Source organism: Hoplias malabaricus, chromosome 1 (genome assembly GCF_029633855.1).
Source record: "Hoplias malabaricus isolate fHopMal1 chromosome 1, fHopMal1.hap1, whole genome shotgun sequence".
Taxonomy (NCBI): Eukaryota; Metazoa; Chordata; class Actinopteri; order Characiformes; family Erythrinidae; genus Hoplias; species Hoplias malabaricus.
Window position 1 is genome coordinate 84,766,691 of NC_089800.1, and position 21,863 is coordinate 84,788,553.

Below are 21,863 nucleotides of genomic sequence, written 5' to 3' on the forward strand. Positions count from 1 at the left end.
TAGTTTCACTTAAAAAAAAAAAGGAGTGGCATTGTTGATGTGACCAAACTAACTTTCCAAATCAAATGTACAGTGGAACCTCTACCTACGAACTTGATCCGTTCCGTGACCCGGTTCGTAAGTGGAAAAGTTTGTTTCTCGAGTCAATTTTCCCCCATTTAAAATAATGGAAAAGCAATTAATGGGTTCCAGCCCCCACCCCGAAAGTCACCCTTTTGGCACTGATATATGTTTACAACACTCTCAAATTAGTAAAAATAAAAGAGAAATACAGTAGTAACAGTAATAAAAAGAAATAAAGTTTTAAGTGGTTACACATCGCTACCTTGAAGACGTGACGACTGGCTGGAGGAGTAACACAGGCACTGGCTGTATGACGGGAGGTGGGGGGTGGGTGGAATAACGGAGAGTAGGTGGTGAATGTGGGGAGACGAAGCGTAGATACGGCTTAACGTAGCACCAATTTCGATGTCTGCCATTTACGCTAATGCTAAATTGCTAAAGCTACAATTTGCTAATCTTAAAAGCTCACTCCAGTCTGGGCGCTGGGAGACTCGCCTATTGGGGTCAGTGGCCATTTCCAGCCGCCGGCTCGGTGGAGGCTCGAGTTCGTTTCTAGAGTCGTGGTTCGTTGGTGGAGGCAAAAAAATATTCAAATGCCCGGTTCGTATCTTGGAAAGTTCGTTAGTAGAGGTTCCACTGTATTTGTATCGTGACTTTTACAACTTACCAAGCAGCATCACAGAAATCCAATAAAGACAAGTCCAAAAGTCCAATGTTGTGACCAAAAAAAGTGCAAAAAGAGAGGTCATTGCAGTACTTTTCAATAAAAATAATAATATGGCACTGCAGCCCCTGTGCCAGAAATTTCAGAAAGCCCCCGCTGAGTTGAACAACATTTTAGAGAGTACAGGAAAAAGGCCTCAAGACACATGAGTAGTATATACATATATTATATGTGCAGTTTACTGTGACTTGCTAAAACAGAAACTTAGTGCCCACAGGAATGAACCGTGAAGAAACACACACTGAATCATAATCAGCTGCTTAGAGTCAGCCCCACTTTCCTCAACCTTGCCACCGTCAAGATACACTACAGTATATTCCACAACATAAAAATGAAAACTCCCAGATGTTGAGAGGAAGCACTCATTACGAGGTCTATATTACACTAGCTGCCTTTCCTCGTTTTTCAAAATATTATAGAAATGTAATACGTTTTCAGAGCCAACAAAAGGCTATGACACAGCCCATTGACTTGGCAGGAGTGGAAAGACAACAAGATGATTAGAAATTATCTAAAATGTGTGGCATTTAAGGCAGGGCCCGAGATATTGATCGGTCATGTTTATGTGCCAGCTCGGGTCCATAATTTGTTTTTCCTGGAAATGTACAGTGATGGATGGCTCCGCTTGAGCGATTAGGCCTTAAAGCAAAGAACATTTCAGGAGCTCAAGGTCACCTTGCTACACCAAAGCAGAAAAAAATGGATTTCCGTACACTGCGTTCTCTCTGTGAGCGCAATTGAATGAAGTCACTCACAGGAAATTATGTTTGATGATAGTGTCAAATGCGTCTGTCAGTTGACAACAAACCAAAGTGTCCCCCCTTCAAGATGATCAAATAAAGGACTCGGATAGCGCTATTGATTTTCCACGCAGTCCACACACTCTAAGTGGATTGTAGATAGAAAGATACTGCCAGGGAACATGAGAAACCACAAGGCAAAATGCGTCTGTTCGGAGGAGTGGGTTTTATGATCTGCGTTAATCTGTGAATTAGTCAAGGAGCTATAGCTTCGGGATTCCCCTCTAACTCTCTGTCCAGGAAAATCAAACTCATTCCTCCCATGCAATGTTGCATAAGCTTTTTAAAATGATGCCAGACTGTCTACACTCACTTCATCATGAATGAACCTCCTAGACACTGCAGTCTTATATTTCCGCTGGAGCTCAGTCATTACCGAAGCCCAGGCAAGGAGAAGTGTGTCCAAACTACACCCGGTTTCAGTAATGAGCTCACCTGTGACAAAAACACAGCAGTGTTAGTCAAATCAGTACCATGCCCTGCAAAGAATGGAACAAATCTGTGTGTAAAGCACTATGTACATACTGTATACTCTGCACCCTTTTTCTGTAGGGTAGCCCTTTCGAATGAAACATCACTGTTAAAAAAATAACTATTGTGACTTATGCTACCATACTAAATTAATAATCATATGCTAATTTACTTTCAAAATCTCAGATCCTTCACTCAGGCTTTACTCCTGTAGTTCACTCACTCTGATCTGAATCTGTTAAAGAGCTTGTAAACTTAGAGTGTTTTCCCCTTGGTTTGTTTTCACACAGGGAAATATCCCAACTAACCTCCTGAGAAACATCCTCTCTGCTGATTGGTCAGACCTATGTGAAATGAGAACATGTAAGTAAACACAAAAACAAAGTGCTTTGTTCAGGATTAGTTTTTATTTCTTCTATTAGCTGCTCAGCTTTAACCATCTCTCTTTACATGCTCTACTGTATCCCGTAACAATCTCTCTTTAGATGCTCTACTGTATCCCGTAACAATCTCTCTTTAGATGCTCTACGTATCCCGTAACAATCTCAATTTACATGCTCTACTGTATCCCGTGACAATCTCTCTTTAGATGCTCTACTGTATCCCATAATAATCTCTCTTTAGATGCTCTACTGTATCCCGTAACAATCTCTCTTTAGATGCTCTACTGTATCCCGTAAAAATCTCTCTTTACATGCTCTGCTGTATCCCATAATAATCTCTCTTTACATGCTCTACTGTATCCCGTAACAATCTCTGTTTAGATCCTCTACTGTATCCCGTAACAATCTCTCTTTACATGCTCTGCTGTATCCCATAATAATCTCTCTTTACATGCTCTATTGTATCCCATATGCAAAACACATCTGGCTACAGGAGCCGCTTAGCTCAAACTGGCTGAGTTCACCTGATAGTGGCGTCGGATTGAGATCGGCTCACAGTCTCACTCCTAACAAAACACTCCAGGGTTTGTTTGGGATCGGACTGAGACCACATCCTCTCATTATGGTTGTTTTGGTCTGTAACTGAGTGCGACTGCTGTTTTCACACCTGTCCAAATGAACCGCAGTCCAAGTCCGATTTAAAGAAGGTGGAGGTGTGAAAAAAATTGTAATACATCAATTTCAGAGCTGCACCAATACGTTACTTATTTCGATGTAAAAATGATACAGAAATAATACAATACTGCACGTTACACTGTACTATAATTTGATATAAGCTACTGTTACATTCCTAAATGACATTTAATACCACTTTCAAATGAGTGGGAAAGTGCTGTGTTCCAAATTTCATTGTTCAGTGGTTCAGTACAATCTTTCATATCAGTATGCCTTACACACTGATTTATTTTTCCAGTGTGAACACACACAAAACGTGACTTTAAATTGCTGAACACTAATCGCTGCAGATACTGCGTACCAACGTTATTACTACGGAACTAGACTGACAAACCCTGGTAACACTAAAGGCTGTTCTCAGGTTTTACTGTTTGTATATTTCTCCCAAAAAAAATGTCAAACATATTTAAGACAATGGGTTCAGAAGCCCCTGTAATGAGCCCAAAACATCATGCCCAGGGCCAAGTGTCAGCTAGAGAAGTATAAATCAGATTGGCGTAGTAGTAGTGATAACAGCATTCATAAGAAAAATATATCAGTACCTGGCTTAACGCTCTTGTCTTGTTCCAACAAAATCTGCACAGTAATATTCTCAGAAAATAAAGAGTAAAGTCAGTTTCTGCTGTAAAGGAAATGTAAACACCATTAACAAAGAATGAAACACCGAACTGGACAATGGCTCAGTGTCCTCCTAATCTCTTTCACCCTCTCTATGAGCAGCATGACGTCCAAAATATAGATGTGCATGGTCCTATGCCAGAACACACACACACACACACACTCTGACTGCATTAACTCACACTGTATATAGCTTAGATGACAAAAAGAGGGCCACCTGGTCGATTGAAAGAAATGAAAGGCATTAAACCGGGGCAGATCGATCTGGCCATATTTTTTTAGACAGCTCCTCCAAAGCGGCATGGCCGCTCACTCTCCATAAACCGAAATAAAATAATAAAATGCTTTCAATTCAGCCAGTGGGGCCGAGCAGGGCAGAGCACATCACACTAATCATGAATACAAGGTGCTGTAATATTTCCTGAGAGCACTCCAATGCATTTCCATTGTGAGGCCGGTTCTCTTTGAAGCTGTCGGCTGAGGTCATTCCCCCTGTCCCACGGCTCTTTATCTTGTGTCAGAGGCCATCGGAAGTGCGGGACACTGTGTGATGAAATGAGCTCACATGAGTGATTCATCTCCCCGCCCCTCCAGGCCCTTCATCACTGCCAACACGTTTACCTCTGCGCCAGGAACGCAGTCTTTCCTCCCTCATACCTGCTCCGAGCACGCCTTAAAAACTCAATCACACAACTCGACGTCCAGACTCTCCTGGAGCGGGACCTAGCGCCTCAGTCCTGAGGTGAACTTTGGTGTCTTTTAAGAACCTACTGATTTAATACAGTATCAAAGACTGGAAATAGAAAACACGGCTCTAAAATATTGAATTATAAATGACAGATTTGAGTAAAAACAACTCTCAGAAACCAAAATTAGACGTAACGTTTTAGAGTAAAGTGGCCACGACTGTCCAGAGGAATTTTCAGACACAGAGAATCCCAAACTGGAGGGAAATAAGTGTGTGTGGTTTCATGGACACAATTCCTGCCAGTTCTACACATATGATGGAAATTCAAGTTCATCTGTTTAAAATTCCAGCTGATCTCCAGAAAAAATTAACCAAATAGAAGGGTGCCATCATCCTTTCAACTGACACGCTTCCATTCACATAACTCTATTCAGACACAGAAAACACACTCTGTTGACACTTGTGTTAAAGGCTAAGCACCGGCGATATGAAAGTGTCAAACAAATAAATACAGTGGAGGTTGAGTTCCTAACTTGTGTTTATTGATCGTCAGAAAACATGTTATTTCTAACTAATTGAAGGAATAAGGTTTAAAAGACCGTTGGTCCCCCACCCCCAAACGGTGTTGGGAAACTCTAATAGGCGTCTTGCCTGTGACGTAGATGGTGGACAACAACTCTAGAAGCTGCACTTAATTTAATGAAAAATGAGGAAAAGGTGTGTTGTTTTTGGCTGCAATCATTCAATGTACAGTGGGACATCTGTGAACAAATGGCCCAAAGATCCCAAAATATCCAGAAAATGAACTAAATTTGTCCACTTTAAACAGGCACTTTGGAAAGGACCATCCGCTCACTCCGTTATCTGTAGCTCATTTCACTGGCGCTTTTCCAACAATATGGGCATGTAAGGACACCAACGAAAGGTGTTCAAGAGCCTCTGTAACATGGAGGTAAACAGGGTAAGGACACTCACTTCGCCTGTTTTAGTTGGTGTTAGTTAACGTTAGCTTGACTCGCTAAACTCGGTGGCTCAGATTATACTCGGCTACGTAGCTGCATTACGGAGGTTTATAGTGTCGGATGAGTTCGAGTTCGACTTCGATCACATTTACAAGAATAACGGTACCTCTACATTTGAGTTTAGCTTATTGCTAGGCTATTGTCATGAATAATGTTGGTTATTTAGCTAGATACTGTCATAACAGTCAGTCATAACGGTGTTTTACCGCGGCGTTGTTCAGCTGTTGTCCACCAGTGACGTCACGGTCGCGTTCAAGAATTTCCGTAGCGAGCTCGGGTTTTTCCGTCAATTTAATAAAATTGTCAGTTTTAAAGCAAATTAAGCTGCTATTTTCATTTTAATTCATACTTATATCTGTCAGTAACTACAATAATGTGGAATATTAAGTGGTGCTTAGCCTTTAAAAGTGAACGAGATCATAAACCGATCACAGTAAAATCCCATCATGATCCAATCACCAAAAACCAAAACTTGGACTCCAGATCCAAAGATAAACCCTGGTCTTGTAAGAGCAGAAATAACTGCCTGGTTTGCCTTGCTGAAATGACCACAGAGTGGACAGACTTTCGGATAAGAACTTTCCTTGCAGCATTTGGACCCTGTGCGTGAATTAATAAATATGACCAAAAATGTCATATATTGTGAATTAAACATGTTCAGCCTGGAAAACATAAATGTGTAGGTAAATAAATAAATAAACAAACAAACAAATCCATTAGCAAAGGGAGAAAAAAAAAAATACTCATTACACAAAAAAACATGTTAATGCATCAACTGCAGTGTAGGTGCATTAAGACTATTGGTAATTAAATTGTTGAGCATTTTCCTGTGCGGACAAATGTTACTTAAGCCGACGCAGGCTCAGGCGCTCATCCGTAATGTGTCTCTCACCTGGCAGATACGGATTGTCTGGGTAACAGTACATTAGACTCGGACGAGCTGAAAGTGCATCTTTGCTTTTGTTGTTGCCTTAATTGATGGCCCGGCTGGGAGACGGCTTCTCCGGTTTCTAATGGAGTGAAGAGGACGCCACTTTGATGAAGTTTTGCGGTGAGGTGGTGCCTCCATCCTCAGACAAGTGAAAAAGATGCTCCTTAATTACAGAGATCCTGTTCGTGTCAGACACGCGAGAAGGAAAACAAATCCATCCCTGCAGCTCCCTATTTGTGAATATATCTTCTTATTTATATATTTATTCAAAATTTAGAGCACAGTAGAGATGAAGGGTGGGGGAGATGCGGAGAGAGAGATGCCCTAGGGCGTCATTTGGAAAAGCAGGAAAAAGCGTTTCGTATTAACCCTGGTAATTAATGCTGTGGGAGAATTAGGTAAAAAATAAATAATGAAAGAGAAACGCTCTGCTGTGTAAGTGCAGCAATTTGCAAAGCAGCAGTTAACTGAGGGTCTGGAGTTATCCTAAACAGACATCGCTGAAAAACAAGGTTGTCAATTTTATAGGGATTTATTTATTTATTAAAAAAAAGAAAAAAGAAAAATCTGCTCCAACCATATCTACAACTTAAAGTACAGCAAAGGAAATGGAAGTGGGAGGGCACAGCATGCGGTCAGACGAAATGACAGCCATCCTGAGTGCAGCGGAGAGAACCCATCAGTGCACAGAGAACAACCCACTTCAGAAGTCATTACTGGACGTGCTTTCATGAAATTTCAGCTTCTTTTCCAAGAAATAAACATAAATGTCCATAAATGGCTGCCTTATCGACGGAGTAGTGGTCACGGCTGAGTGAGAGGTCAGAAAGTCTTGGACAGAAACCAAGCCTTACTGCACACAAGTCTAGTGGTTGCAAGTAAAGTCCTCTAAGCAATATTAATTCGGAGGGAGTTCATTTAACAGCCAATGGAGCTGCTAACAAGTAATTTATTAGCACAGCTCAATCAACATGATTGCTTAGTGCGCTTCTGTTAATAAGGAGCAGCTCCGAGATGCACGAGGGAACGGGGGCGGAATCTCGGTTCGGTTACAGGGAGCAGTATTCATAAGCAATAATTCATACAGGAACCCTAGTCATATATAAGTTTATAGCCAGGAATTAGCTTTGTGTAAATTACATCAGCACAGAGTACTTAACGAAACACTATGCTATACATTTACCTTAAAATTACAGCTCCAAAATCATTGTGATGTTTCACCGAGCTGCAGTACAAAACGTTTGGGGGAGGGTAGGAAAACACCCACCCCAGTCCACTGATTTCAGTACAGTGCTGTAAAAATAAATGACACTAGGGGGAGTCCCAGGATCAAAACCCAAAACATACCTGGTGTACCTCTGAATAGCCAATTCACCTACCATCATGTGTTGCTGGACTGTGAAAGACACTGGAGCACACGGAGTAAACCCACACAGACACAGGGAGAACACACTGCACGCTTCACAGGCAGTGACCTGGGGTTGGTGGGGGGGTGGGGGGGTGAAGACGACACTACATGTTGTATCACTGTGCCACCCACTAAATAGTTTTGATGTAATTTCACAAGCGTTGATACAGTAACTCCAACAGTCAGAGCTCAAATAAACAAACATTACTCACCACTGCCCTCTAAAGGTACAGAAGGTAGAGCCTGTTGTTTACATTATTTAAATGTGATGTTTGTCAACAGAAAAATATGCTAATTAATACTCCATTTGTATGCACTAATGCCTAAAAATACTACAACCTCGCAAAGTATTTCGTAAAACATTTTAGTTTATAAAACACTCAAACCCAAAAATCATGCTCTATCAGTCAGATATGTTACTAGGGTGAGACTAGTGTTTTTCAAAATAATGAGCTTTTCTTCTCTACATCAACTGTTTACAGAGTTCTGGTTCTGTGGTCGGTCTGATTTTAGCTCTGTCTACATGAGGAGGAGGGACAGAACCATCCAAGCATGACTGTGTCCAGGGTTTGGAGTAAATATTTTACCTCAGTTTTAGCAAGAAAAAAAGGAATTGTCATTTAAAACGCAGTAGAACTCTTCTCCACGGCGGAGGGTGAACTCTGTTAAACTCTGATCTGATTGTTATTCCGTCAAGAAGCCTTCACAGCTGGATGGAGAAGGCTTAACACCAGCATGAAGATACAGGATACAGGATTTGTGATTCCATTTAAAGCCCATTTGTTACAGGCCTCGCAACAGAAATGTCGCAAAATCAATTGTGGCCAAGAGCGTGACTAATTACTAAATAATTACATTTTGGGCGGCCATGAGCGTGTTTATGAACAATAGCATTTGACTGTTCAAAGGTTAAATGATGGCAAAGGCTAATTCAATTACAGACATGTCATTAAATCTGAAGACTAGCTTCTAGCAATCATCAGACCCACTACTCAACTGACTCTACTGACCAGACGCACACATTTTTCTCTTTTGCATCAATTCTCTATTAGTTCCTATATCTACAGGGTTTTTATTATTATTATTTAGTTTATTTTTCTATGTCCACATTTTTAATATGTAGGATTACTCATTATTTTAGGTTTTTAATGATTAATTCATTCATTGTGGGGCGGCACGGAGGCGCAGCAGGTAGGTGTCACAGTCACACAGCTCCAAGGACCTGGAGGTTGTGGGTTTGATTCCCGCTCCGGGTGACTGTCTGTGAGGAGTGTGGTGTGTTCTCCCTGTGTCTGCGTTGGTTTCCTCCGCGTGACTGTCTGTGAGGAGTGTGGTGTGTTCTCCCCGTGTCTGCGTGGGTTTCCTCCAGGTGACTGTCTGTGAGGAGTGTGGTGTGTTCTCTCTGTGTCTGCGTGGGTTTCCTCCAGGTGACTGTCTGTGAGGAGTGTGGTGTGTTCTCTCTGTGTCCGCGCGGGTTTCCTCCGGGTGACTGTCTGTGAGGAGTGTGGTGTGTTCTCCCTGTGTCTGCGTGGGTTTCCTCCTGGTGACTGTCTGTGAGGAGTGTGGTGTGTTCTCTCTGTGTCCGTGTGGGTTTCCTCCGGGTGACTGTCTGTGAGGGGTGTGGTGTGTTCTCCCTGTGTCTGCGTGGGTTTCCTCCTGGTGACTGTCTGTGAGGAGTGTGGTGTGTTCTCTCTGTGTCCGCGCGGGTTTCCTCCGGGTGACTGTCTGTGAGGAGTGTGGTGTGTTCTCCCTGTGTCTGCGTGGGTTTCCTCCTGGTGACTGTCTGTGAGGAGTGTGGTGTGTTCTCTCTGTGTCCGCGTGGGTTTCCTCCGGGTGACTGTCTGTGAGGAGTGTGGTGTGTTCTCCCTGTGTCCGCGTGGGTTTCCTCCGGGTGACTGTCTGTGAGGAGTGTGGTGTGTTCTCTCTGTGTCCGCGCGGGTTTCCTCCGGGTGACTGTCTGTGAGGAGTGTGGTGTGTTCTCCCTGTGTCCGCGTGGGTTTCCTCCGGGTGACTGTCTGTGAGGAGTGTGGTGTGTTCTCTCTGTGTCTGCGTGGGTTTCCTCCAGGTGACTGTCTGTGAGGAGTGTGGTGTGTTCTCTCTGTGTCCGCGCGGGTTTCCTCCGGGTGACTGTCTGTGAGGAGTGTGGTGTGTTCTCCCTGTGTCTGCGTGGGTTTCCTCCTGGTGACTGTCTGTGAGGAGTGTGGTGTGTTCTCTCTGTGTCCGTGTGGGTTTCCTCCGGGTGACTGTCTGTGAGGAGTGTGGTGTGTTCTCCCTGTGTCCGCGTGGGTTTCCTCCGGGTGACTGTCTGTGAGGAGTGTGGTGTGTTCTCTCTGTGTCCGCGTGGGTTTCCTCCGGGTGACTGTCTGTGAGGAGTGTGGTGTGTTCTCCCTGTGTCTGCGTGGGTTTCCTCCTGGTGACTGTCTGTGAGGAGTGTGGTGTGTTCTCTCTGTGTCCGTGTGGGTTTCCTCCGGGTGACTGTCTGTGAGGGGTGTGGTGTGTTCTCCCTGTGTCTGCGTGGGTTTCCTCCTGGTGACTGTCTGTGAGGAGTGTGGTGTGTTCTCTTTGTGTACGCGTGGGTTTCCTCCGGGTGACTGTCTGTGAGGAGTGTGGTGTGTTCTCCCTGTGTCCGCGTGGGTTTCCTCCGGGTGACTGTCTGTGAGGAGTTGCTGTGTTCTCCCCGTGTCCACGTGGGTTTTCTCCGGGTGCTCCGTATTCCTCCCACAGTCCAAAAACACACGTCGGTAGGTGGATTGGTGACTCAAAAGTGTCCGTAGGTGTGAGTGTGTGAGTGAATGTATGAGTGTGTGTGTTGCCCTGTGAAGGAGTGGCGCCCCCTCCAGGGTGTATTCCCGCCTTGCGCCCAGTGATTCCAGGTAGGCTCTGGACCCACAGCGACCCTGAACTGGATAAGGGTTACAGATAATGAATGAATTCATTGTCTGTAACTGTTTATCCAGTTCAGTGTCGCGGTGGGTCCAGGGCCAACCCGGAATCACTGGGCGCAAGGCCAATCCATTGCAGCGCAACACACTCACAGATTCTAAATTTTATTTAGCTCTTAAGTTCTTATACTTCCCAATATTTTGGTGCTGTAACAGGTACACTTCCCTAGGCATGAATAAAGAGATCTATCTGTCTACAGTGCAATAAAGAGCATGTTGCACAGACATCTGTGTTATTCATCAATGCTGATATAACTGAATCATTTTAGAGCTTCAGAGTCATATTGGTACTGACAGATAACTACTTAAATTATATCAGCATGTTTAGATTTGATCAAAATATTGTACCTCGCGGGCACAGGTGTGAACTAAAATGTCTGCATTTAATTTTTTTTTTTTTTGTATGTGTAGCACCATAGAAATAAGAAGTCCTCCGTTATGCTAACACCTGTAGATTTAGTCAGAATTTCTCTACGTTAAGAATGTTTATGTATTGTAAATGCACACAAACAGTAGAAAATTCAGTTCCTAAATTGCACTTTTTATGCAACCTTAGCTCATGTTTGTTGCCTTGTGCTCAAATGAAGAACAGTTGTGTCCTTGGAACACAAATGACAAACCTGTGTGTGTGTAAATAAATAAATAAAATAAACTGCTGCAAATCCACAGTTAGGATGCTTCATCATCTCCCACCAATCATATCAGCCAGAGCAGATTAAAGACACAACTGAAGCCAAAGAGTAAACCAATATTACAATTTCCAAAATGTTTCACAATATCACATTAGCTTCATATTCATATTTTATTTCACAGGGAAAAGATAAACGAGGCATTGCAGCCTAAAATGAGAGATGTAGAGTAAATCTAAACAAACATCGTGACACGTGAAAGGGAAATGAAAAATCTGAATCTGTGTTTGAAAAGCAGACTGCTCAAGGTTTCTGTAGATGTGTTTATTACGTTTCTAGGACTTAAAAACCCAAGAGCTATTAAAGTGTTGCGGTAAAATATCTGTCCTTCCCACCCATAACAGTGCAGACTTCAGGGGGTTTAACACTACAAGTGCCTTACTGAAACCTAAAAGTACAGAGCTCCACTGATTTGAGCACTTCTCATATGAAAAAAACAACACGATGCTAGAGTAGAGTGTCACAGCAGTCAAATGACCAGTTCTCAGCACTTCTAGGGGCGGTTTCCCAGACAGAGATTAAGCCTAACCCTGGACTATATTCTCCTTACAACAGAAGATCAGACTTCAAAATGCTGTGTAGCTGCAGCTAGACAGGACTGACTCAGTTGTATCAGCATGGATGAAGAACACAGATGTCTATGAAACATGTTCTTTCTTAGCTCCCTGTCTGGGAAACCACCACATAGTGTTTAAAATGTGAGGCAAGCTCAGCGATCTTGTTTGTTCACTATTTATATATTTAAATTAGTTATTTAAAATATGATAAATCTGTTACAATCGCACCACTGTTCTTTTTAATTCCATTTAGCAGCAGGGAGTTGATTTCAGAATTTCATACAAGAAATGTACAGTAAACAAAACCAACACACAGTTTAGACTTAGATAAGTAAATATGATGGAGCTACAATAGTAAAATGACTATTCGTTGCAGGGGACCAAAGATTCTTATTTTTCAAATATTTAAACAATGCAAAATGCAAATATAACGTATATACAATGCAAAATAACGTATATTTTTAGCAATGCACAATACATAGGAGGCTGATATATCATTTGCTGCTATGTGCACACACACTCAGTGGTTTAAATACAGACACAGCAGGTTAAACGACAGAAAGACACTCTCAGACACCACAGTGCAGGAGCCCCTCATATGAAACACATGAAAATAGATATAAAACAGCATCTGATTTTATTACTGAAACACAATGATAGACCACTACAAACACAACCTGGTGCTGCACTAATTAGCGCCCCTCTAGAAACAACTCATGCGGAACCAGCTGTAAATATTTGATACAAATATAAATTAACGACACCTAATAAACTTTAAGGATAAAATAAAAAAAATGCAGAAATGTACAAATAGGTAAGAAAAGGCTTGTCCTATGACAACAAAAATTTGTTTTGCTTTAATTACAAAAAGATAAAATTATCGGTATCGTCTACTCCAAGGTGTTAATTATCGGTTATCGTATCAGCCCAAAAATTAAAAATCGATGCATCCCTACATATGTTGCATTGTTTATACATGTAACAATTAAACAGAAAAGTGTTCCTATTTTGTCATTCATATTTTGAGAGGAAATCAAAACATGAAGCGAGAATTTTGAATCAAATCGTGATCAACGTGCATCGTTACACCCCTATAATCCATGATCTTTCATGAGTTTTGCTGTTTTCCATTGAGCAGTGCTCTTTCATCTGTGTGACAGCATTCACAATTTTAGCCTGCATTGGTTTCATATTTTAAATCATCTCTGGGCTGTGACTACAACCTGCATGGATCATTAATAAATAATGCTACCGCTAAGAATCACTACTAGCGGAAAAGTAAATAAAAAAAATACAAAATGCTTGTATTATTTTCAAAAATACCACATAAATTTGGTTCAAACAATAAATCCATGTCGCTTCAGGGCTACACCTGTGTTGAATTATGAATACAACTGAAAAGCACAGTCATGATGTCAGTTTTATTCTGAGGAAGAATTAGTCTGGAACTATTGTACAAACACATTACACATTTCAACTTTTCAAAACTGTTTTTTTTTTTAAGTGTATTTGGGTTGTAAGCATCAGAAATATTCATTTGTGATGTGTGTCATGAAAGTATTGTAAAGGTGTGCATTGCCATACTGCTCCCTCCTACAGTACCCCCCCCCCCCCTCCTCCTCAATATGCTCCAGCTTGGTATTATATTGTTTGAAGTGAACTTAACACAGGCCAAACCATGGATTTTAAAGCAGCTGACACTTATGATGAAAGAAATCCTTATGTTTATTAAAAATACACAGCAAACCACTGCTATATATATATTAGTGCACTTTCCCCTGATGTAATGAAATGACTGAGTGTGGCAGGGGGTATGCTGCTTTTTGAATTTTGCTGATTAGCCCTGGGATTTGTCACCATCAGTAAGTGATGTATTACTGCCACCTAGTGTTGCTGCTTCAGATTATAAAGTGGGCCAGGCTTGCTGTTTGCCCCCCCCCTCCTCCCTCTTTTGTAACAATAATTTACAGAAATGGAAATGTGTGTTATAACTCAGTGTTAGGGCAGTACATTATTTATGTTAATATACACCTTATCTACAAAAATCCAGAGAATATTCTATATATCTTTGTGCTGCCGTAGGAGAAGTCTGTTTAGATTATAATGAAAAGTCTTTGTGTTTTAGGCCCGAGATATACGACACACACTCAGTCCACTTCAGTGACACTAAGAGAGTGACAAGCACACACACGCTCGCGCACAGATCACTCACCCCACATTATTCCATTAAGCCTGTCCCTATCTCCACTAACACGCCTTTGATTCAGCTCCCCGTCTCGTAAAAATACGAGCCGTCAAAGCAGCAGACTGCCGCCTCGTTCCAGGTGTCACTCTTAAATCTTCGGAAGGTCATCTCTGCTGCTGGAGGAGCCAAGAAGAGACGGGGGAAATCACACGGCACGTCCCATGTCCCTCAGCTTCTCTCAGTGTTAACCACTACGACAGCCTTCAGCTTCTCATCACACACACACACACACACACACCTCAGGAGATGACAGCGCATGGGATCTGAACCCTCACCATGATGACCAAAGGTCACATCATGCCTGCTCAGATCAGACACACAGCACTTCTGATTTACCATCTGCAGAGACTGTGATACTAAGTTTAAAAGACGCATTATGCACACGTCTAAACCAAGGCCTGGGTTACAGGACACTTTCTTTAGACTTTTGTCTTTCTTTCTGGTTCATTCTGAGAGGATACAAAGCATGGGTCAAACCATTAAATGCACAATAGAACGTAGCATTTTTTATTAATCATATAAACACAGTACTGTTGCAAAATCCACGCCAGATTTTATTATTTTGCAGGTTCACAAATAAACTGAGAGAAGACCTTTCAATCCCATGGCTGCCAAAATTGCCCACACGTCCATTAGCATTAGAAAACAAGGAAGCAGTGTCGATAGTAGGCACTCAAAGTGCCACCTTGTGGACAAGTTACTAAATGAATGTATATGGGAGAAACAGCGCCCCCTGTGGGGCAATTACCAAACATGACCGAAAATATAAAAAATCTTTTTTGCAGGACGTCCATACTCTTCTGTTCCCAAACAGTGAGTGAGTGAATTACAAGTCGGTTCACATTAAAATCACTTATACTATGTACATTGTCACGGGAATTTGTTTTTTAGGCCCCAAGACAATAATTTTGGACACACTAGCAACTTGAATATATAAAGCTGAATATATTAAATATTTTACTCATTCCATACTACAGGAAATATTGCAAATAAAGAAGTCTCAACTACTGGTCTGTTGAGCTATTGATAAAAGACAAAACTGAGCATCTACAAGCAATGAACTGTTAAGTTTATAATCATTACATCTGCATTGTGCGTGTTAATATTTGGATAAATGGCTACGAGGGACCTGGTGGCCACTTTGTGGTTTGAGTTGTCTCTCATTGTCATCATCACCATTATTACCACAGCCTTCACAATCTGAGAACTGAGAGAACTTCACTCTATGTTTAATCAATACATCCTTCATATCTCTAGAGCCCTGGTGACTTTCACAAACTAAGGTGTGCGAAAAATGGGTATGTATGTATGTTAGGGTGACCAGACGTCCTCTTTTACCCGGACATGTCTTCCTTTTGTAGACTTAAACAAAATGTCCGGGCGGAATTTCACAAACGTCCGGCATTTTGTTTTTCTAGAGCTTACATAGAACTTCGAGAAGTTTCGTTCACAAACTAGTCCCGCCCTCCCCTACTCCGATTGGTTCGCTTGAGTGAGAAGGGGGCGTGGTGAAGTAGCCTAAAATCTTCTGATTGGACGGTTAGACGGTTAGAGCTACCGTTATTGGTCGATAACCTTCTCTGTAAACATTTAATTGGTCAGTCTACACGTCAGTAGTCCTTGTTCACGTCAGACAAAGCTCATGTACCCACCCTCATCTCGAGCAGCTATGCCGAAACGTATATGTAAGCTCTCGCATTAATTAAAAAAAGAAATTTCCATGTTTTGTGTAGCAAATAAAGGTCTAAAGGACCTAAAAGCACACATAGGTTCAGCTAAGCATATAACGGCAGCGGGGGGCGAGAGCTCCACCCCCCGTCCTTTTTCATGAGCTCAGATCTGGTCACCCTATATAAATAAGTAAATACATACATAGATACACACACACACACACACATATATATATATATAAGGCGTGGGAATCATACACGACCCTAGGTACGTTCACAGAATTAAAAAATCAAATCAATAATGATTCATTAAGTTATTACCACGCATTGTTACGTTATTCCCACACCATGATCCCACATTGAAGGGATGTCACCAGCAAAGCCCTGCACTTTATTGTAAAACCTATATATTACTAATGCAGTTTGTTCACTGATTGATTCTAACCCCAATATTGACACCATCAATTAAACAGCAGCACTTACCTTTAGTCGCCCATCTTCTGCTCTTCAAAACTCAGCTGGACGCAAATAGGCTTTTCATTCATTTCATGTGCAAGTGTATAAATAAACTTCTAAACGTGATTGAATTTAGAGGAGGCCTAGTTAGCTTAAAAAATAACAATAAAGTGCACGTTTTATAAAGATTGTAAATGTATGCAAAAAGCATTTTCTTTAAAACCCAATCAAATGTTTTGGCGCGAAATACTTCGCCCCTCCACTGTTCTGACGTTACGTTTGCTAGTTCCTTTCAAAATAAAAGTTCATTCATTTGCTCACAAATGCGCCCTAAGTTAAAGAAAATGCTCGTCAAATATTCCAAAATATGTGTAAAATATTTCATGTCTTTTTATTTATTTCAATACTATATATGTGAACGTATTAAAACATTCAGAATAAAATAATTATTAATTTGAACTCTGTTAAACAAGCTCACACTCATAAATGTGTCATGGTTGATGTCAGGTATTTTTATGACAATGTCACATGCTTTATCAAAGATACCTACGTCTTTAATTGACATTATACTTTTATATATATATATATATATATATATATATATATATATAATGTGTGTGTGAAGTGTTAGCATGTAAAAGACGCACACATCCTCACAATAATTGATAAGATCAAGAATCCGTTATTTGTTCATTTCAACTGTCATTGACTGTGTTGTCAAATCAAAACAAATTTTGTATTTTATATCTGCAAAACACATGTTCAGAGTCCAGATTTCTTCATGATTTGGAGAAACAAATGTTTTATTTTTTTGGCACAAAACAAAAGGAACCATCAGATGCTAAAACAGTATAAAAAAATGAACAAATCTCTTGTTTTAATTGCCTTTTTCTAACTCTCCCGTCTTATCTGTAAATGGTGTTTGTATGTGCAATACACCTATTACTCTGCGTTAAAATTCAGAAAGGTGCCACACAGAAAAACAAATGTGTGCATAAATGTCCTCATGTCCATAATATGTACTGTATTTCAATATATGTGATGTTTTATATTTTATTATATGAATTGGTGTAGCATTTCTATGTGAAATACATCTGATGTTTAAGCTCAGGGATCCTTGATATCTACGGTTGCCAACCATCTCATGAAATACAGAATGGTCCCGTACCTGGACACTAAAAAATAAGCCAATGAGCAGCCAAAGTTACCTATCCATCAATCAGTTCTGCAGCCAATGGAGTCACAGTCCCTCCTACAGGGGTTTGTTTTGTGGCGGTGCGCTGAAACACAGCTCTGCTTTTAGATATAACTAATGTTAGCACTGTGTTTCCTCCCACACACGGTGGCGACTCAAAAGTGTCCGTACGTGTGAATGTGTGAGTGTGTGTGTGTCGCCCTGTGAAGGACTGGCGCCCCCTCCAGTGTGTGTCCTGCCTTGCGCCCAGTGATTTCGGGTAGGCTCCGGACCCACCGCGACCCTGAACTGGATAAGCGCTTACAGACAGTGAACGAATGGATGAATAACTTATGATGAATTAGGGTAAAACTATTTTTTTATTGACTTTATAGACAGTTAGATGCTAAAGCAATGTTTGTAAGTGGTAATACAGCATTTGCAAACCACATAGACTAACCCCCACCCCCATAAGGACCATACTTTATTTATATTTCAGAAAGTTGGCAACACTTTTATATTAAACTTTGAAACAGTTATTTGTGAAGTGTGTGGTGAGAGTCATAGGAGAAAGAGAGGAAGAGAGGAAGAGGTGAGGAGACAGGGGAGGTGGACTTACGGTCATTGCACTGAGTGCCGGTGTAGGAGGTCATGGAGCAGTCACAGGTGTAGTTCTCCCACTGCTGGATGCAGATGCCCATGTTGGCACAGGAGTCCTCCTGGCATGTGGTGCTAGGACCTACAGTGGCAGAGCACAGGGATGTAACAGTACAGTAGAGGCGTCCGTGCTCCGTTAGGTGCCATGCAGGTGTGCACTTCAGTGAGCATGCAGTCAGGTTAGTAGTGGTACTCCATAAAAATAAATAAAAAAATAAATAACGCCCAAAAAAAAAAATAAACTTTATAAAACACACTGGGCCAGGGGCATTCTCTTTGAGTAGGTTTTAGTCATGTACAGAATACAATACAGTGTGTGTGCACAGACAAAGCACAGTGCTTCAGACATTCTCCATGTGGCTTCATCCAGGTGGGTTCATACAGAGCCAGAAACCACGTAGAGACACAGGGAAGAAAACGACATTTAAGAGCAAAAGGCTGTACATATGCCAGTATGTACATTTTTGTTTTTTTGTTTTTTGGTCATAGAAATCCTAAGGAAGGCCAGTGTCTACACATCAGCTGTGTGTGTGACTGTCAGCATGTTTCAGACACACAGTGTGTTTGTCCACACACTCCGTCTCCCTTTGTGAGGGAATGTGGGGTGAACACATGGCAACCCAAGTTAACATTAGGGAGACACAGCACATTCCCTCAAGAAAGAACCACAAGAAAATGAAGGTTTGCAAGAGTAACCTTGGTTAAGTGCAGTTTTTCTTAAAGAGGAATTCAGCTGATTTCCTTTTCCCAAATTCTGCATACTTCAATAATAAAGATGTAAACAGAGTCACTGAGGCTCTTTTGAGGTGAAATGCTAAAGTCACAATAGTTTCATACTCGATTCAGTGGTTTGGGATGGGGTTAAAGAAGCCTAATGCCAGGGGCTTCATACCCCTCTAGCCCACACTTGGAGTTGAGCATGGTGGCCTTATCTCATGTGCAGGTGCTTGAGAGAATCCCATTTCTGAGTCCATGCTGTATGTTGTTTGAAGTAGCTGAGCTGACTAATTATATGCTGTGGGTCTACAAACCTTTGGATGTACTGTGGATTTTGGTATACCGTCATGGAACTAGCTCACTCACTCAGTTATATGTTCACACATACTCACTCATACATGCTTAGCCAAAAAGAGTCTGTTCACAGGGGGCTTGCTATTGAGGGGTAGGAATCAAATACATCTTGTGTTCTTGTTAATACACTATGGTAGAGGCACACACAGGCCAAATAACTTACATTTTATTAGATGTATCATATACATTAAGCTCAAAAGACATGTGCTGGTCCAATGGTCATTTTACAACCCCCGTAACACAACGTGAGTTGGTAAGACCCTGTACAAACGCAGCATTTCACGTGAAATCCTCTCTGAATGAGTTTGTTTACATCCCAACCACTGATTTATGCAGAATGTTTAAAGAATCCGCAGAATTACCCTTTTAACAAGACATTGGTGTTAATAAGGGGTTAAACACGCACAAAATGAGTCAAACTCAAAAGACCAAAAGTGCATTTGCTGTGTAATGCTTAGTGTGTTAAAATGAGTGTTATATCACAACATAAAATGATTCACCCCATCTTTTATTTACGGCTGAAACAATTAGTAGGAAGATAGAGAGAGTCGTAACAAACCGCAGGCAACTTGTTTTTTAAGTGGGGATTAATGACTGGATACAGTCGGCGGACCCCGTTTATCTAGAGACGGATTCTGTGAGGGTTCAGCCTTCAGTGACACTCTGAGAAAAAGGAGCCAAGCTTCGCTATCTGCTCAAACGCATGCCAACTTTGGGACTCTAAAAAACAAAAAAAAAGGACTTTGAAAATTACATTCTTAAGGTCAAATATCTCATTATCGGAACTGACTGCTCCATTTCAGACAGAGCGCCTGAGCCGCGGGCTCCTTCTCCTGTTTGTTTTGGAAGTTGGTTTGTTTACCCGCTCTCTGGTTTTTCTTTCTGAGAATGCACTTTCCTACAATCTCCACTTGCCAACACTACATTAATTTGAGTCTGTCAATATCACATGGGCCGCGGCTAAAAGCGCATCAGGACACGGAATGGTCTTTGAATTTTGATTAAAGTCCAGGCACGCTGGCATTTTCAAGCTGAATAGACACAACTGTCCTTTTAATTAGCTTGCTAATCATATTCCCAATCAGAGGGCCTCTCTCTCACTCTCTCTCTCTCTCTCTGTCTGTGTCTTCACCGAATGGTAAGGAGAGACCCATGGTGAGATTTTAATGGATTTTCCAGCGCGAGTCGGGACAGTCTACAGCAGCCACTCTGGGATGAGCCTCATTAGCATAAAACGGGAACAAGACAAGATACAGCAAAACAAGATCAGGAGACGTAATTATACAGGACGGCTAATGTTTTATTTATGCACACTCTCTTATTGCCGCCATCGCTTTGCTCATCTCTCTCTATCCAGCTCCAGCCTCCGGAAAAGCCATTATGGCGAGACCGTTTGAAAGAAGTGAACCATTTTATACCAAGACATTGTAGTAGTGGAGTGAGTATAGGGCCCTCTTCGTGTCTGGGTGTTAGATAAAAGTAAGTAACAAAAATAATATTAAAAAATAATCAAAAATAAACAAAAAAAAAAATCAATCTGACACGAGACATTACACAGAGCAGCTTTCAGCCGAGCTCAGAAATGGAATTGAACCTTCTACCTTGTAGGTCTGCTTTGATGAAACCAACTTTGTTAGCAAAAGAAACAGGAAAGCGAAAAAAACAAACAAAGAGTCGAACAGGTTAGTAGGTGGTCAATGACTTTCGTTAATAAAGCGACCGCTTTACTAACAGACATGCACTACCATTCTTAGGAAGGGTTTTGCAGGAGAAATCTACTCTACTATGGGATTAGAAATAAGAAGAATAACAGTAACAATGGGCTGACACTAAAATGGCTGGTAGGAGATCGTATGAAGCCCCTCTCTCTGACAGAGAAGCCACACGGTGCCCTACATGTCTACTGATGTTCAACACAAAATGCAGTGCTTTGGTGAATGTCTATATTATGCAGAAATACATCAGAACATATGAATTAGCATGGATAGGCTGTGCACTCTTCATTAAACTGAATGCACCTGTAACAGTGAGGGGAAATGTCCTTATCTCTCTGCAGGCCTCGAGTGCTAGCATACATTTCTGCACAGACCTACAAGCTAAACTACACTCTAATATATACATGAGTACATATATTTGTGAATAAAATAATAAACACTGCTTAAGCAAACATAAGAGTTAGGGTGATACAGATAAGGGGACATTCAGTTTCCTAATTTAAGTCTAAAGAGTACAAAAAAACCGTTCTGTTTCCCCTTTAGCATTGTAGCCAGTCAACGCCACTACTGTGAGCTTCCTCCTTCCTAAGCTGTGGCGCATCATTGCCATCTAGTGAATGAGAAGCCCCATTACACCATGGTGCACATTCACCGCAATACCACTTCAGCCAAAGTCCAACCAAGACGGAGCCATTCTGTAGGCCTCAGCCTTTATATTGTGCACATACATGTTCTCTCATGCTCTCACTGAACAGAAAGACCTACTCACGTTCGCTTTTCGACGCTGTGCAGGAGAGATAAATGTAAGACACATAGAAAAAGGCGCACGTCATGTGTGAAATGC

At 41.5% G+C, this 21,863-nt stretch overlaps 1 protein-coding gene across 4 annotated transcripts in view; it reads right to left on the reverse strand.

The window, feature by feature from the left end:
* The window catches only part of nrxn3a (neurexin 3a), a 456,671-nt gene that overhangs the window by 266,554 nt on the left and 168,254 nt on the right, over positions 1-21,863 (reverse strand). For 2 of the 4 annotated variants that reach the window (XM_066675785.1, XM_066675768.1), the window contains 2 exons: positions 20,906-20,932; positions 18,196-18,315 (listed from right to left, as the gene is read on the reverse strand). In XM_066675785.1, the coding sequence (XP_066531882.1) occupies positions 18,196-18,315; positions 20,906-20,932 (147 nt within the window). Of the gene's footprint in view, positions 1-18,195; positions 18,316-20,905; positions 20,933-21,788; positions 21,804-21,863 lie in introns of all 4 variants that reach the window. The other 2 variants (XM_066675777.1, XM_066675793.1) reach the window with 2 other exon arrangements.